At 57.0% G+C, this 15,086-nt stretch overlaps 2 protein-coding genes and 1 non-coding gene across 4 annotated transcripts in view; all 3 read left to right on the top strand.

Annotated features, from left to right (window-relative positions):
- SPG7 (SPG7 matrix AAA peptidase subunit, paraplegin) overlaps positions 1–5,474 on the top strand; it is a 32,014-nt gene extending 26,540 nt beyond the window's left edge. For both annotated transcript variants that reach the window (XM_027617239.2, XM_027617237.2), the window contains one exon: positions 926–5,474. In XM_027617239.2, coding sequence (XP_027473040.1) covers positions 926–1,117 — 192 coding nt within the window. In that variant the 3' untranslated portion in view covers positions 1,118–5,474. The remainder of the gene's footprint in view (positions 1–925) is intronic.
- Positions 5,475–6,654: 1,180 nt separating this feature from the next.
- Positions 6,655–8,811, top strand: RPL13 (ribosomal protein L13). The gene is made up of 6 exons (XM_027617240.1): positions 6,655–6,749; positions 6,929–7,049; positions 7,143–7,284; positions 7,470–7,643; positions 8,067–8,123; positions 8,635–8,811. Exons 2-6 carry the CDS (start codon positions 6,946–6,948, stop codon positions 8,791–8,793), a joined length of 636 nt encoding a protein of 211 aa, XP_027473041.1. The 5' UTR covers positions 6,655–6,749; positions 6,929–6,945; the 3' UTR covers positions 8,794–8,811.
- On the top strand, positions 7,333–7,413 carry LOC113936779. The gene has a single exon (XR_003524354.1). It is a non-coding gene; the product is annotated as a small nucleolar RNA MBII-202 (small nucleolar RNA).
- Positions 8,812–15,086: the final 6,275 nt, after the last annotated feature.

The raw sequence follows: 15,086 nt of genomic DNA, 5'->3' as shown, positions 1-15,086 counted from the left end.
AATGTCAAGTTCCAGTGGTTATCAGCGTGTGGTCGGCGTCATTTACTCTTTCCCAGCTCTTGAGTTTTTCCTACAATTTTTATTTTTTAAGTAATCTCTATGCCAAACGTGGGGCTTGAACTCTCAACCCCGACATCAAGAGTTGCAGGTTCAGGGGCGCCTGGCTGGCTCCGTCGGTTACACGTCTGACTTGATTTCGGCTCAGGTCATGATCTCATGCATGCTGTGTCCTCAGGGGGTTGCTCCCAGACAAGGAGCACCTGCCTCCCCAGGGGTGTGTGTGAGCAGTGCAGGGACTGAGCCAGAATCGGCTGTTAACAAGGCCCAAGTGCCGCATGTGTGCAGGACTCAGGCTCCCTGTGCAGGAGCTGGATGTCCCGCCTCTGCCCCACTGGTGGGTTACAGGGCTGAGAACATACCAAACCAGGTCTGTGGACGAAGTGGCCGCACCCGTCAGGGGTGCTCAGGACTGCGTTCCTTGTGTCCGAGACTGAGCCGTCAGGACGGGCTGCTGGTGCAGCGCGCGCACACAGTTCACTCAGCATGTTCTCCACGACCACACCTAGAGAGGCTGAGGCTCCCTTCCCACACCAGCACCCCTCTTCCCACAGTCCAGCCTCCCCTTGCTCCCCCACATGCAGACACACACACCTTATTTGGTAAAGGAAGTTGAAGTTGCCCCCGAAAACAGACTTGGAAGGGAAGCAGAAAAATTAATGAGGCTGGCAGCTGGGAGACCATCTCCAAGGTCGAGACAGGGAGGGATTCTTTACTTGAGCTGGCTGCTTACGCTGCTTCCCTGGGAAAGTGGCCTGCCCGGGGCGTCCCGCTCCCAGACACCCCCTCTCTCCTGGGTGCTCTCTTCTCAAAAGGCCCTTGTGTGTCCTTGTCTGGGGCTCACACACTGCCCCGTTTGTTCCCTCAGCTGGCGAATGCCCTGCTGGAGAAGGAAGTGATAGACTACGAGGATATCGAGGCCCTCATCGGTCCGCCACCTCACGGGCCCAAGAAGATGATCGCTCCTCAGAGGTGGAGTGACGCGGAGAGGGAGAAGCAAGACGTGGGGGAGGAGGAGGCATCTCAGCAGCCCCCACTTCGAGGGGAGGAGCCGTCTTAGCCCAAGTAGTGAGTCCTCCTCGATTGTGCCTCGGGACGTGGCGTTCCTGCCGGACGCGGGAAGGGAACGCCTTACTCAGACCCACTGAGACTTGTACCTCCTCGCAGCCCTCACTGGTCTCTGAAGGGCTTCTGAGATCTCTTTACTGACTTCCCTCCCTGTGAGTAGTAAACGTCCCTGCAGACGGTTTAGCTGTTTGTAGATCATTTTCCCCGTGGGGAGGGTTATCCGTGCTGGGTGCAGGTGCGCATGTGGATCTCAAGCTCCCAGGGTGGTGACGCTGTCGTTTTGTGGGTGCTGGGTAGATCCAGGGGCAGCGCAGCATGCGGGCCCCGAGGAGCTTGTTCCTTCCTGCCTGGGGCGTGTGCGGGGGCTGTGTCTTCAGTTCCTCTGACTTCGTCGGAGTGCTGACGGCATCTGCGGCGAAAGGCCCCCCTGAGCTGCCTGCTGCTGTCCTCCCTCGCTGGGCCCTGTCCCTGTGCTCATGCACCCACGGGGTCAGCGCCGGGGACAGCACTGGGCTCTAGAGCAGGAAAACACTGCCACCTGCTGCTGTATGGAGGCGAGCATGACAGCCTCTCTTCACGGGTCTGGCCTCCGCGTGCTGGTGGGGAGGGGACAGACATCCTGAGACCTGCTGCGGTACTTTCTAGTCAAATTATGTGCGTGGAAAGTCCGTCTTTGCACCACACGACCAGCTGTAACCCGAAAAAGGGTCATGTGTTTCGGTTTGTGATTTCAGCCACATGATAACCGGTTGAAGAGCCCCTTTTGTAGGAATCTGGGGTAGAGGCCCTAGGACACCCCCTCACTACAGCAAGTGGGGTGCACTTGGCTCCTTGTCCCCAGGGGTGTGCAGCACGCACTCAGGTGCTTGCACCTGCTGCTCTCATAGCTTCTGCCTTCCCTGCAGTGGCACTTCCTGACAGAATGGGGTGTTCTGCTGCCCGTCCCACAGCCAATGGCAGCATGTGGGCAGGTACAGGTCACACCTGAGGGAGGGCAGCTCCGACAGGGCACTCGTGCATTGACCCTAGTTCCCCATATTTGTTTCCAAAGATGGGGATGTGTTTAGGAGGGCTCTGGTCTCTGTGCCCAGGCCGGCACCCTCGGTACCCTAACAGTGGATGTGGTCAAGCTCATCCCCCCTGTACTTGACCATTAAAGTGGCCTTTGCCGTGTGCCCGAAGATACTTAGGAATTGAATGTAAATGGCATGGAAAGTGGCCCCCTCACCCCAGTGGAGACCAGTGCAGCCTGTCTCCCTAGCACTCACAGGTGTGAGCAGGCTCACAGCCACGCCGGGAGGGAATCTCTGTGCTGACTGGTAGAAGCCAGGTGTTTGCAAACTTTGGTCCTCCAACTGGTCCTAAGTGATGTCACCTCCAGGTCATCAGATATCTGGTACTCAAGAAGAGTGCCAGAAGTTCTACTCCCCCCGCTACATCCTCATGGACTGAGCCTGCCTCTCACCTCCCATAAGGAGCCTTCTCCAACTGCACGTGGGTCCCTGAGCAGCCAGACCACACTGGGCAGCCTGTGTGCTCAACGCTCGAGCTGCAGCCCTGACCCTCTGCCCTCCCCCCAGCACAGCTGGTATAACACGGCCTGACTGTAGCTTCTGGAACACACTGAGAAGGACACATTTTTGTTTGTTTGTTAGTAATCTCTATACCCCAACGTGGGGCTCAAACTCACAACCTGGAGATCAAAAGTCACATCCTCTTCTGACTGAGCCAGCCAGGCACCCCGAGAAAGACAAACGACCTGGAGATCAAAAGTCACATGCTCTTCCGACTGAGCCAGCCCGGCGCCCCGAGAAAGACAAATGCTTTTTAAGTAAACACGTATATTTAATGCAATCATCCTCAGAAGACAGGAAAGTACTAAGAGAAATTAACATATGTTCTTAAATTATATAAACTGTCCTCCATTGTAATGTATACTCATCAACAAACGCTTATGATCGTTTTGTTATGCTCATTCAAAGCTTATTTTTTGTTTTGGTATAAATGATACACACATTCGTTTCAGGTGCACGATATAACGATGCAACGTTCATGCGTATTGCAGAATGATCACAATGAGCCTAGTTAACATAGGTCATCATGCAGGTATTTTCTACGGTGAGAACTTCTAAGATCGTACTCTAAGCAACTTTTAAATAAAACATTTATGATTATAATTCTAAGGTTCTCCCTGTCGCCTTTCACTGACCTCAAGCGCTCCTGCAGGTTAGGGGACTGAGTTAGCCTGCAGCTGATCTTTGTGTAGGCCACGACTCTGGACGGCTGCGATGCTGGAGGCGTAGGGGTTCTGTGATTAAGCAGCAAACATCATCCTGTCCTTTAGCTGTTGTCGGACTACGGCTTTTCCTAACTCAACGTATTTATATGCCATATTTATACGACACAGCATGCTAACTTTTGCATGGTGTTTTGGGATATATCTTTTAGCCCCCCAAAACACGATAAAATCACTTTGCTGCTATGATATTAATTTAAGAACTCAAGGTGTATGTCTGAGAGGGCTCCACACACTACTACTGACTGTTTAAGTGGGATTTCTTTGAAGCCAACACCCGCAGCACCAGCGGCAGGACACCAGTCAGGTAGGTACAGGTACTGAATGAGCAGGCTCCGCTGTGAGGAACGAGCTCAGTCTTGCATGGCAATTCTGGGAAACTGTCCCGAGCTCCTCCCACACCTTCAGGGGTGTCCACCCAGGAATCGCTGGCCACCTTGAGTGCAGTTCCCAGGGGCATTAGCGAGCTCTTTCAGTGGCCCTTGCAGGCCAAAGTTGGGGACAAAAGCCTGGAGCAGAGCCGTGGCTGTGGAAATCTGTGCCTAGGACAGGGCCTGTCCCTATAGCTACTGATTTCTAAAATGCTTGAGCCAGCCAAGTCTTTGTATCAGAAGGACTCCTGCTTAACGGTTGATAAAGTTCACTCTTCTTTCCCAAGGAGAAAGCCGAGCCTGTCCCCAGCAGGATTTCACATCAGAACCAGTTTCACCTCACTATTCTGCGCACTTTCCAAAGGAAGTGAGTGTGTGGAGTATTCAAGCATGGGATACTGAAATCTGCATCTGGCATGGTGTGTGTGCTGGAGACCAAGATTTTTGAATTACAACTTCACTTTCTTACCGCTAACTTGATTCTGAGCAGTGTTTCTATTTTCAGACCTCTGTCCCCCAACCAGTGACCGATGGCCACATCTTAACTATGAGCGGCTGGAGCTCAGGTGGAGATGTGGGTCAGGGCAGATGGAACTGCATGAGTCCGGGAGTCTGTCTAGAAAGAAACTGGGGGTAGGGATAGGAATGTGTTTGAGATTAGTAAGAGCAATGATCCACTGAAAGGGGTCTGAGAAAGAAATGGGAGGTGCACGCTACCATTTGATAGATTGTATTCAAAGAAATATGGCATGGGCCAAGGCAAGTGTTTATTCAACAAGTGTTTTCTCCAGCATCACTCTGCTGCAGTTACGCTGCCACAATAGAGTGTGGGTTCAAGCTCCGGTGCCACTCGAAAAAAGTGAAATCAGATGGGGGAGAGTCCCTCTCAAGGTTTCCGTGAGGACTGAATGAGGGACCACCCGCTCTCTTCCATGCTCCTCTCCTGAACCGCCTTTGCCACAGCGGATCCTAGCACGTCACACGGAAGCAGAGATGTGTGTGGTTATCTTGTGCTGGGCGCTGTGCTCTGTTCTGTGGCCTGAACACAGCCAGTCGTCCCGCTTCACAGAAGGGAAAAGATAAATAACGTGCCCAACACCTCGAAACTAGTACAAACGTAGAACCCAAGCCAACTCCACAGCCACTTTCTTAGTGACTGGTCACTGACCCTCCAGGTTAGCCCATCTGCGCTCATGAAAGTGGCAGAGACCAAAGAGATTTTAAACTTCACCTTCACTTCACGGACACATACCGCTTCCAAGTTTGTGAGAGGCGCTTTCGCTAACAGCGTCGCATTTGCTAACAACTGTTGCTGGGGCGCCTGGGTGGCTCAGTCGTTAAGCGTCTGCCTTCGGCTCAGGTCATGGTCCCGGAGTCCTGGGATCGAGCCCTGCATCGGGCTCCCTGCTCGGTGGAGTCTGCTTCTCCCTCTGCCCACACTCCCCCTGCTTGTGTTCCCCCTCTGTGTCTCTGTCAAATAAATAAAATCTTAAAAAAAAAAAAAAAAAAAACACAACTGTCGCTAAAGCAGGCCTGATCTAGTCCTTGTTTCCTCACTGAACAGATATTTATTAAAAGCAGGGCCGGGGGGCGCCTGGGTGGCTCCGTTGGTTAAGCGACTGCCTTCGGCTCAGGTCATGGTCCTGGAGTCCCGGGATCGAGTCCCACATCGGGCTCCCTGCTCGGCGGGGGGTCTGCTTCTCCCTCTGACCCTCCCCCGCCATGCTCTCTCTCTGTATCTCATTCTTTCTCTCAAATAAATAAATAAATCTTTAAAAAAAAAAAAAAAGGCAGGGCCAGGGTTGGAACTCTGCACGCAGGCGCAGTGCGTCTGAAGACTGCAAGGGCCCCTAGCTTACACACGTCCCGTGTCCCCGGCCAAACCCTGGGGTCCCTCGGTGCATCCCAACGCGGTCTAACACCCAAGCGTGCCTCAGCAGGGCAAAAGTCCGTAGCAGCAGCCTCTTTACTCGGGGACGCACACAAGTCTCCGATGTCTCGTCGGTGTCAGGAAGTTCTCGGAACGTTCAGTCTTACTAGAAAGAAGCCCGCTGCTTGGGGCGAGAGCGGGAAAGAAGGGTCCCTGGGATGTACAGGCGCTTTCCTAGCTCGCCCTGGAAAGGGGGGACGCGCGGGGCACAGGCCACGGGGTCCGCCCGGCGGCTCGGCATCGTCTTCTGACGCTCGTCCCGTGCAGGCGGCCGTCTGCAGCCGACGCCGCACCCCTAGCCCCAGCCGCCCGACGTCGGGAAGGGAGCTGAGCCCTCCAAGGAGAGGCGGGTGCGCTGCCGGAAGACGCACGGGAAGGCCTTACGCCCCCGACACAAACAGCTCGGCAAGTGTCCGTTCGGAGTAAGAAAGAAGCCCAAGGGGCGCCTGGGCGGCTCCGGCGGAGGAGCGCCTGCCTTCGCCTCGGGCGCTGTCTCAGGGCCCTGGGATCGAGCCCCGGCCCCGGCCCCCGGCCCAGCGGGGAGTCGGCCTCTCCCTCTCCCCCCGCCTGTCCCCGCCAGCGCTCTCGCGCGCGCGCTCTCTTCAAATAATAATTTTTTTTTTTTAAAAGAGAGAAGTACAAATGTTCGAAAAAGACGGAGGCACAAAGACCGGAACGCGGCCGCGACGTTTTAGGGCTGGGGCACGTACCGAGTCCCGTGACGCGCGGACGCGGGAAAGATGGCACTTAACGCGCCGCTGTCTCCTCTGGCCCGGCCGCTCCTCTTTCAGAGCCGCGGGGGTCCCTCGGCGGCGCGCCCTGGAGCCAGGGCGGCTCCGCTTCCGGAGCGCTGCGCGCGGGAGACGCCATGTTCGCCCAGGGCCGGGAGGGCGTGCGCGTCACTTCCGCGACCCCCGGCTCTGATTGGGCAGAGAGCGTCGGCGCTTCGGATTAGCTGAGCCCAGTACCATCCCAGGGTGCCTGGCGGCGCCGGGCCTTTTCCGCTGGCGGTTCTGCGCCGGAGGAGGTGAGTGTGCCGCGTCCGCGGGCCGTTGGCGGCGTCGGGCCGCATCCGCTGCCATCCGCTGCCATCCTCTGCCATCGGCGCAGGGCTGCTCCGGGCGCGGCTGCAGGGGGGCTCCGGGACCGCGCCGCAGACGGGAGAGGGCCGCGGCCCGGGCCCTGACTCGCTCCCCGCGCCCGCAGGCCCGTAGGCAGCAGCCATGGCGCCCAGCCGGAATGGCATGATCCTGAAGCCCCACTTCCACAAGGACTGGCAGCGGCGCGTGGCCACGTGGTTCAACCAGCCGGCGCGGAAGATCCGCAGGTGAGCCGCGGCGCGGGGCGTCCGGGGCGGGGGCGCCCGCGGGGCGGCGCGTCCGGGGCGGGGGTGAGCGAGCCGACCGCCCTGTGTGCGCAGACGCAAGGCCCGGCAGGCCAAGGCCCGCCGCATCGCCCCGCGCCCCGCGTCCGGGCCCGTCCGGCCCATCGTGCGCTGCCCCACGGTGAGGTACCACACCCGAGTGCGAGCCGGCAGGGGCTTCAGCCTGGAGGAGCTCCGGGTGAGTGGGGGCGCCGCCGCGCGGGGGGCTCGGGGGGCTCGCGGTCCATGATGACGGTCTCCGGAATCGCTGTACTCCGTGATGAAAGTACGCTCGAACCCTTTTCCATCTGACGGCTGAGCGCCCGGCGGCCGCGCGGCGCCGCGGGGACCGCGGGGGCTGCATCCGTGTCTGTGTCGGGGCAGGTGGCCGGCATCCACAAGAAGGTGGCCCGGACCATCGGGATCTCGGTGGACCCGAGACGGCGGAACAAGTCCACGGAGTCCCTGCAGGCCAACGTGCAGCGGCTGAAGGAGTACCGCTCCAAGCTCATCCTCTTCCCCAGGAAGCCGTCGGCGCCCAAGAAGGGCGACAGCTCTGTGAGTGCCCCCGCCCCGACAGGGCGCCCGGGGCGGGGAGGAGGAGGAGGAGGAAGAGGAGGAGGAGGAGGGCCCCACCCTTCACGCCGGGAAGCAGCGTCCTTCCTGTGTCCTAGCGGTGTCCGACGGAGGCTGTTGGCTGCAAGCTAGGTTTCTAGAGTTTGAACCTGAAAGCGTTCTGTCTTCTGAAACGCGCTGGCTTCCTAGCAGTTGGCGTGCTGCTGGCCTCACACGCCGCAGCCTGCATCGGGGTTCGCACGTGGGGGGTCTGGCCTGTGCTTCCGCGGTCAGCCGATGGGACAGGGACCCAGGCCCGCCACCTGTGCGCAGCAGTAGGCGGGGACATCTGGCAAGAAGGGGGGCTGTAAGCTTGCAGCCCTTGGGTGTGCGATCTGAGCCCAGGTGACTTCCTTCTTCAAACAGGCGGAAGAACTCAAGTTGGCTACCCAGCTGTCGGGGCCAGTCATGCCCATACGGAATGTAAGTGGGGGTGTCTGGAGGGCCAACCAATGAATGCTTTGGGGTGGGGCTTGGGTTGAAGGGTGGCAGCCGAGGTCTCTCTAAAGCTTTATAGGTTTGCAAAAAAGAACTCTTGACTCAGGGAGGAACATTATCCTGCATTCTTAGCAGATGGGCTCCTTGAGGAGGGAGGGCCTTGTCCTCATCTTTGGGGACTCGCTTGTCACAGACACTTCCCACTATTTGGAAAGGCCAGGTCACTCCCTGGACACGTTGGTGATCCCACAAACGACTGGGCCCTTGAGGGTCGTCTGGCAGGAGAGGGGGGCCCAGGACTGCACACATCTGAGGTGGTTGCTCCTGTGTGTTTGGGGTGACGTTCCAGGTCATGTCATTCTAGCCTTTCCTTCGTGGCCTCAGTGTGGCCTTGCAGCAGTGGGTGGGCAGACCTAGCCTGCTACCTCCTCCTGCAAGGTTTCTGCTGACATTAGATCCTAGGCAAGGGTTTGACGCACCCTGTGTCCCGGTCCAGGTCTACAAGAAGGAGAAAGCCAGAGTCCTCACAGAGGAGGAGAAGAGCTTCAAGGCCTTCGCCAGTCTTCGCATGGCCCGTGCCAATGCCCGGCTGTTCGGCATCCGGGCTAAAAGGGCCAAGGAAGCTGCAGAACAGGACGTTGAAAAGAAAAAATAAAGTGCAATTAACAACTCAGTGATGCCTGTGGTGTCCATGTGATCGTGGTCTCCTCGGGTTGGGGGCGAGAACTTGGGGGCCTGCGACCTGGCCGGAGGGACGGTATATTTGCTGGGCAGCATTTTACTGTTATGCTTTAGGACTGTTGACTGCATAACTCGAGTACCTCTCTGGTGGAGGTGTTGCAGAGAGTAATTGTTACCAGGGTAGTTTGCAATTCCCTGAGCATTTCGGGATTTGGGGCCAGATCTTCCTGGGCCTGTCTGCACTTGTGCATGCGGGCTCTGGTGTGGATGGCTGGGGTTGGGCTGCCCAGAACCCGTTTTCAGGCAGCTAGGCAGCCAGGGCAGCCTGAGTGCCCATGCCAGAGGAAGGCTGGAGGCTGGACCCCGTGTGGCAGTCAGGCACTCGTGTTCCTTTGAAACCACCGCGTGGTTTCTGCAAGTGAGATGTTGAGGTGGGTCCCCAGCAGGGTCTGCTGTGAGGATCCGTTTTGGGGGCTGTAAGGTGTGGATGTCCCAGCTCTGCTGGCGTAGGTCTTCACTAACCGTGAATGCCAACAGCTATGCCGCTGGTGTCCTGCACCGGTTCCTGTTTGGAACCAAATCCCTAGTAGGTTTTCGTCTATAAACAGATGATTTGGAAGGCTATTTGTTTTTTTTTACATGTGAAATGCTACTTAATGTACTGATTTCCATGCTCCTTTTCTGCATTTGGAGGTTGTGGAGGGACTAGGAGCCTTAGCTTCGTCCCTCACGATCCCGGGCAGAGGGAATGAGACGGGGCTGCCTCTGGATGGCCTGGTGGCCAGGGTTCCCTCTGCTTTGTGCTGAGAAACCTGTAAGGAGCTGGGCTCAAGCTGCCCAGTGGCAGGTGGCCCTTCACTGGTGCCAGACCCCTGGCTGTGGTCTTCACGGGTTGGGGAGCCCAGGCCTCCGGGTCAGTGCAGGGCAGGGGCCCCTGTGCTCTAGCCTTGGGGGTGAGGGGAAGAAACATTCACGTCTCCTTAGGCGTTGCTTCACTTCCAGTCACATGCCCTGTCCCCCTTCTGGCATTGTGCCACCAGAGTGAAGGGCCTTCCCAGATGCAAGAAGCGCCTGGAACAGGTCAGGCACCTGCTGGTGAGTATGCTGGAGAAAGGCTCGGGGAGGGGCCCGGGCTGTAGGACCCTGTCCGCTGGGCTGTCAACACTTCTCACCTTGTCCAGTGGTGGCGGCAGCTCTGTTGGGTCACCTTGACTCGGCCGCTTCCCCGAGTCCTGCTCCCTCCCTCAGCTCAGTGCCATGGGTGTTTGGTAAGCTAGACGTGCCATCTGGTGAAGCCGGGCAGGAAGTAAGCTTCATCCTGTGTACCTGGGGCCCGTGAGCCAACAGGAGGTTCAAGGGGGCTTTGGAAGGCGCCAGGGCCCAACCGCTGGATCCACCCTAGACTCCCTGATCTCAGGCTGTGAGGAATGACACCTCCCTACAGTCCAGAGTGCTCTCGGCAGGTTCGTAGATGTTTGTGTCGGCTGGGACTGACCCAGGGACCCTTACGTGAGTCTGGTACGGGGCATGATTGTGGGTGGGGAGCTCAGCAGGTCCGAGCTGTGGTGCCGTCAGGGAAGCAGCGAGCCCCAGCCCAGCCTGTCCTGAGGCTGAGGAAGTCTCCCTGCGAGGTGCTGCTGACCAGCGTCCAAACCCCAAATTATGCTGGTTCCCTGGTGGAGCCCTGGGTCATGACCAAGACCTTGTAACTAGGGAGACAGACTGAGCGTGAACTCACACTTGGTAGGAATGCAGGTGCTGCACGGGGGCTGGAGAACTGTACCCTCTGTGTCTGTGTGTCTGCTCCAAGGCAGCACTCGCCACCGCCAGGGTGAGAGGGTCCTTCGTCCACGGGCCATTACCTGGCCCTGGGGTAGCAGGATTCTGCTACCTGGAGAATTTCCCCTTGAGTGTGGGCAGAACTGTGCCTGGGAGGGGGCTCCTGACCCCACCATGTGTCTGGCGGGGCCAGCCTTGAGGGAGCAGCCGCTGGGGAGCCACAAAGCAAAGAGGAAACGGCCTCCATCCTTTCTGGGTGAGGAACTGAATTCCACCAACCAAGGCCTCCCCTGAGATGCTCCTGAGCAGGGAACCCAGCTGTGGTGGGCCTTCACCTGTGTGTGTGGTTAATTCGAAAACCAACGGGCACTGTTTCCTTTAACCCTTTCTGCCCCTGGGTGCAACTCCCATCAGTGGGCGTGGGCTCCTTACGTGGCCATCGCCCCTCCGAGAAGTGGGTGGGGGTCCGGACGGTCATCTGTGGGTTGTAGGTGCATTTTGGGGTCGGATTCCCAAAGTGGGTGCAGGGGTGTTGCTAGCAATGCCCATGGCAGCCAGCAGGGGTTTGCCGGCTGGAGCCACCCACAAGGTGGCCCACAGGGCGCGTTCACCTCTCTGCCTGTTTTCAGATCACGCTTGCTCTGATAGGAGTTGCAAATATTTTCTCTCAATTTATTGTTTATTTTTCTTCTTTCTAATGTGACATTAGGGTTTTTCTGTAATCTTCCCAAGCTGTCTTTCTCCTTTTTTCATTACCTTGAAGTTGCTGTACGGTATTTTTTACTCTGGAGAGAAGACCAACAGTGGGTGCCACCTTCCAGGATGAGTTGCATTTTGAATGTATATCCTATAGTTGCTTTGTTAAAATATCTACAATTGTATTTTTAAAAGGAAGAATTAAAATGTTTTTAACACTAATTTCCACTTGCTTGAAACTGTTGTGATTTAGAGGAAAACTTCAGTTGTTTTTGATTACTTAGCCTTTTTCCCACTTGACTCAACTCCGTTTGAGCCGGAGAGTAGAAGAGGGTGCGGGCGCCTGCAAAGGGCTGGGGGCTCTTTACTTCTTTTCTCACGTCTCACGTGTTCGGTTTTTCATTTGTAGGTAGTTGTACCCATCAGGTTTTCTCTTATGGTTTCTGGGTGTTCACTTATTTATTTATTGTTTCTTTTTTTAAGTTATAGAAGAAAAGTATGCTCTTTGTTAAAAAAAAAAAGTGCAGAAGAGAGAAAAGCATACAAAGTGTCCCTTTTCTACCTCGGCCCTCCAAGCCCTTAGAATGACTTGTGCCTCTGCCCACAGTGGTTCATGTAGAGTTACGTTGTTGCAGAAACACCGGGGCCTTGGGGCCCCTGGGCGGGGCCGCTAGTGGCTCCTTTCGGCTCAGGTCGTGGTCTCGGGGCCGTGAGACCGAGCCCTGCGTCAGGCTTGGGGTTCTCTCCCTCTCCTGCCCCTCCCGCTCGTGCTCTTGCTCTCTTTCTAAAATGAGTAAACAGATCTTTAAGGAAGAAACAAAACATCTGGGCCTTTAGTTTTTGGTTTTGTTTTGTTGGGGGGGGGCTTTTGTTTTTATGAAAAATGGGGGGTCCCTGGATGGTTCAGTCAGAAGAGTATGTGACTTGATATCGGGGTCGTGGGTTCAAGCCCCACGTGGGGGGTGGAGATGACCTAAATAATCAATCAGAAGCACACGGAGTCCCACTGTGTGTTGTACTGTATTGTGCCTGCCCGCCCAGGTCTCCCTCACTTCTCTCCCATGTCTACAGGGACCCCCGTGAAGGGACGGGTGACATTTGGTTTCAACAGGGGGAACACTGGAATGCCGCTGTTCTCGTTTTTAAGATTTTTATTTTATTTGAGAGAGAGGACGTGGGCAGTGGGGTGGGTGGGGTGGGGGGAGCAGAAGCAGAGGGAGAAGCAGACCCACCACCGAGCAGGGAGCCTGACGCGGGGCTCCATCCCGGGGTCCTGAGATCACGACCTGAGCTGAAGGCAGACGCTTAGCTGACTGAGCCGCCCAGCGCCTCTGGAATGCTGCTGTTTTAACTTGTATTTTTTGTTTGTGAAGCTGAGCCTCTCTTCTCATATTTGCTGGCAAATTGTCTTTTTTTGTGGTTTGTCACATCCTTTGTCCATTTTTCTATTGTGATGTCTGTCATTTTCTTGAATTGTAGCAGCTCTTTGCATATTAAGAAAATTTGCTTTCTGTCATATGTTGACAGATTTTTTTTCCGGTTTATTCTTTTCCTTTTGAGGCTTGCTTGTATCTTTTTTTTTTTTTTTAAGTCATCGAACTCATGACCTTGCAATCGAGTCAGATGCTCTACCTACTGAGACTCCCTGAGTGTTGCTTGTGCCCTGAGGGTCTGGGCTGGAGAGAGGATGGGGTGCTGTCGTTTAGGAGACAGTGTGGTGTAGTAGGAAGACCACAGCTCAGCCTCCGTAGTGGACGTGGGTTATTCTCTTTGGCTCCTTTGGCGTCAGAATTCACATTGGGAGTTTGTTTCTGAGTCTTGTGAGAAGCAGAACTCGCCTCTTTTGTAGGAGCTGGAGGCACTGTTCCCTGCCCCACCTCCTCACAGCACCCTGGCCACGTGACCAGGCTCCCTGTGCCCTGTTCCAGGCTGGGTCTCATCCCTGGTGATGCATGCAGCCTCAACATCCTCACCATGGGCTTGGGAGTCACCCCCACCAGTTTGGGGGGTTTCCCAGTGTTTGGTCCTTTGTGACTCCCTCAGCCAGAATCGGTACTCTGTTGCTTAGCACGAGACCAGACATACCGAGCTTGCTGAACCAGTGTGGCTCTGGGCCTGCCGGGCACTGACCGTCTGGGGGACTCCCCTTCAACAAGCACCGAGTGCCAACCGAGCACTAGGAACCACGGGAGGGGGCCCCAAAAAGTAAGCAGAGCCCGATGATGGGGCAGACAGATGGGCGGGTGGGCCTGGGAAAGTAGAAAGTGGTATGGAAGCAGTTCTGTAAGGATAACGGATGAGGGGAGAAGAGACATTCATTCAAGTATTTATTTATTTAGCACCTACTGTGTGCCAGGCTGGTCCCAGGGTGCAGGGCAAGCAGGAAACGGCAGAACAAACTATATCCATCTTTGCCTTCCCAGGGTTTTCATTCTGAAGGGTTTCCAGACCCAGGCTCTAGCGGACCTCCTTTCCCCTCACTGTAGTGTCCTGGGCACATGTCTGCCTCACAGGTCACGGGAGGGACATCAATAATGACAATAAGGGGGCGCCTGGGTGGTCCAGTCGGTGAAGTGTCTGCCTTCGGCTCAGGTCATGATCCCGGGGTCCTGGAATCGAGCCCCACACTGGGCTCCCTGCTGGGGGGAGGGGGCTGGAGCCTGTTTCTCCCTCTGCCCCTGCTCTCTCAATATCGAAAAAAAGGGGCAGGCTCAGAGTCCCCTGCCAGCAGGGGCTGGCAGCTCCTCTTTCTCCCCATGGGGTCCTGGGACGGGATAGAGCAGGGGGTGCAGAATACACATTGAGCACCTACTGCGCACTAGGCCCTGGGGGTGCCCTCAGGATGGAGCTGAATGACCCCTCCTCACAGGTAAACGGGGACCCGGAACTGGAACACAGCAGATTCGAAGGCCTGGGCATGGGGAAGGGCTGACCGGGGCAGCCGTGCAGGCCCGGGGCTGCCCGTGAGGACCAGCTACCTGTGGCCAGGCCACAGGAGGACTGTCTGGTGGCCTGGGGCCTGGAGAAGGGCCATCGGCACAGGAAGAGAGGCCTGGCCTTCCGGAGTCTTCTCCGGCCCCCCCTCCCCGGGAGAGGCTCCGAGTGTGGCCCCCACTTCTGCGTCCACCTTCTCAGGGCTGCGCCTCCAGAACACCGAGGGCTGGGGCTTGCGGCCGGGGAGCCGTGTGGGGCAGGGCGAAGAGGTGTGTGAGACCTGGCTCCCCTGCCCCAGCTGCGGGGCCCCAGCTGGGCACCCTCCTTTTCCCACCTGTTCCCACAGTAGTAGGGGGACCCCCGGGTCCAGAGTGCTGGGGGCCGGATGGAAGGCAGCATCGCGGCTGGTCAGCTCCTGCCAGGGAGGGGAAGGGGGGTGCTTTCTGGGGAGCACCAGGCAAAAGTGGGTCAGTGATGAAAGGGACAGGGTATGGCGGCAGTGTCAAAGCTCCGTGCAGGCCGCTGGCACCGAGAATATCATCAAAAGCCCCCGGATGAATCAGGCGGGAAGAAAAGCACGTCTATCCACTGGAGACGCCAGCCCTGGGGACCCTGCTCCTGCCTGCCGCCCTGACCCACACGCTGCCACCCCCGGGCCCCTGCAGACAGCTGTGTCCTCATGGTCGCCCTGCTCCTGCTCCGGCCCCACGGGCCCCGCCAGCTGGCATCCATGCCCTGGTGCAATGCCGCCGCGGGCCTGTGCGTTGGGCCCAGCGGCTTCTACTCAAAGAGAGCAGAAGTGAGCATCAGGCCGAGGTTAGGATATAGACCTTAGGTCGCCGTGGCTCCTTGTGGGTT

The sequence above is a fragment of the Zalophus californianus genome, chromosome 17, assembly GCF_009762305.2.
Source record: "Zalophus californianus isolate mZalCal1 chromosome 17, mZalCal1.pri.v2, whole genome shotgun sequence".
In the NCBI taxonomy this organism is placed as follows: Eukaryota; Metazoa; Chordata; class Mammalia; order Carnivora; family Otariidae; genus Zalophus; species Zalophus californianus.
The sequence above is the reverse complement of the archived record's forward strand: the minus strand, read 5'-3'. Positions and strand labels throughout refer to the sequence as shown.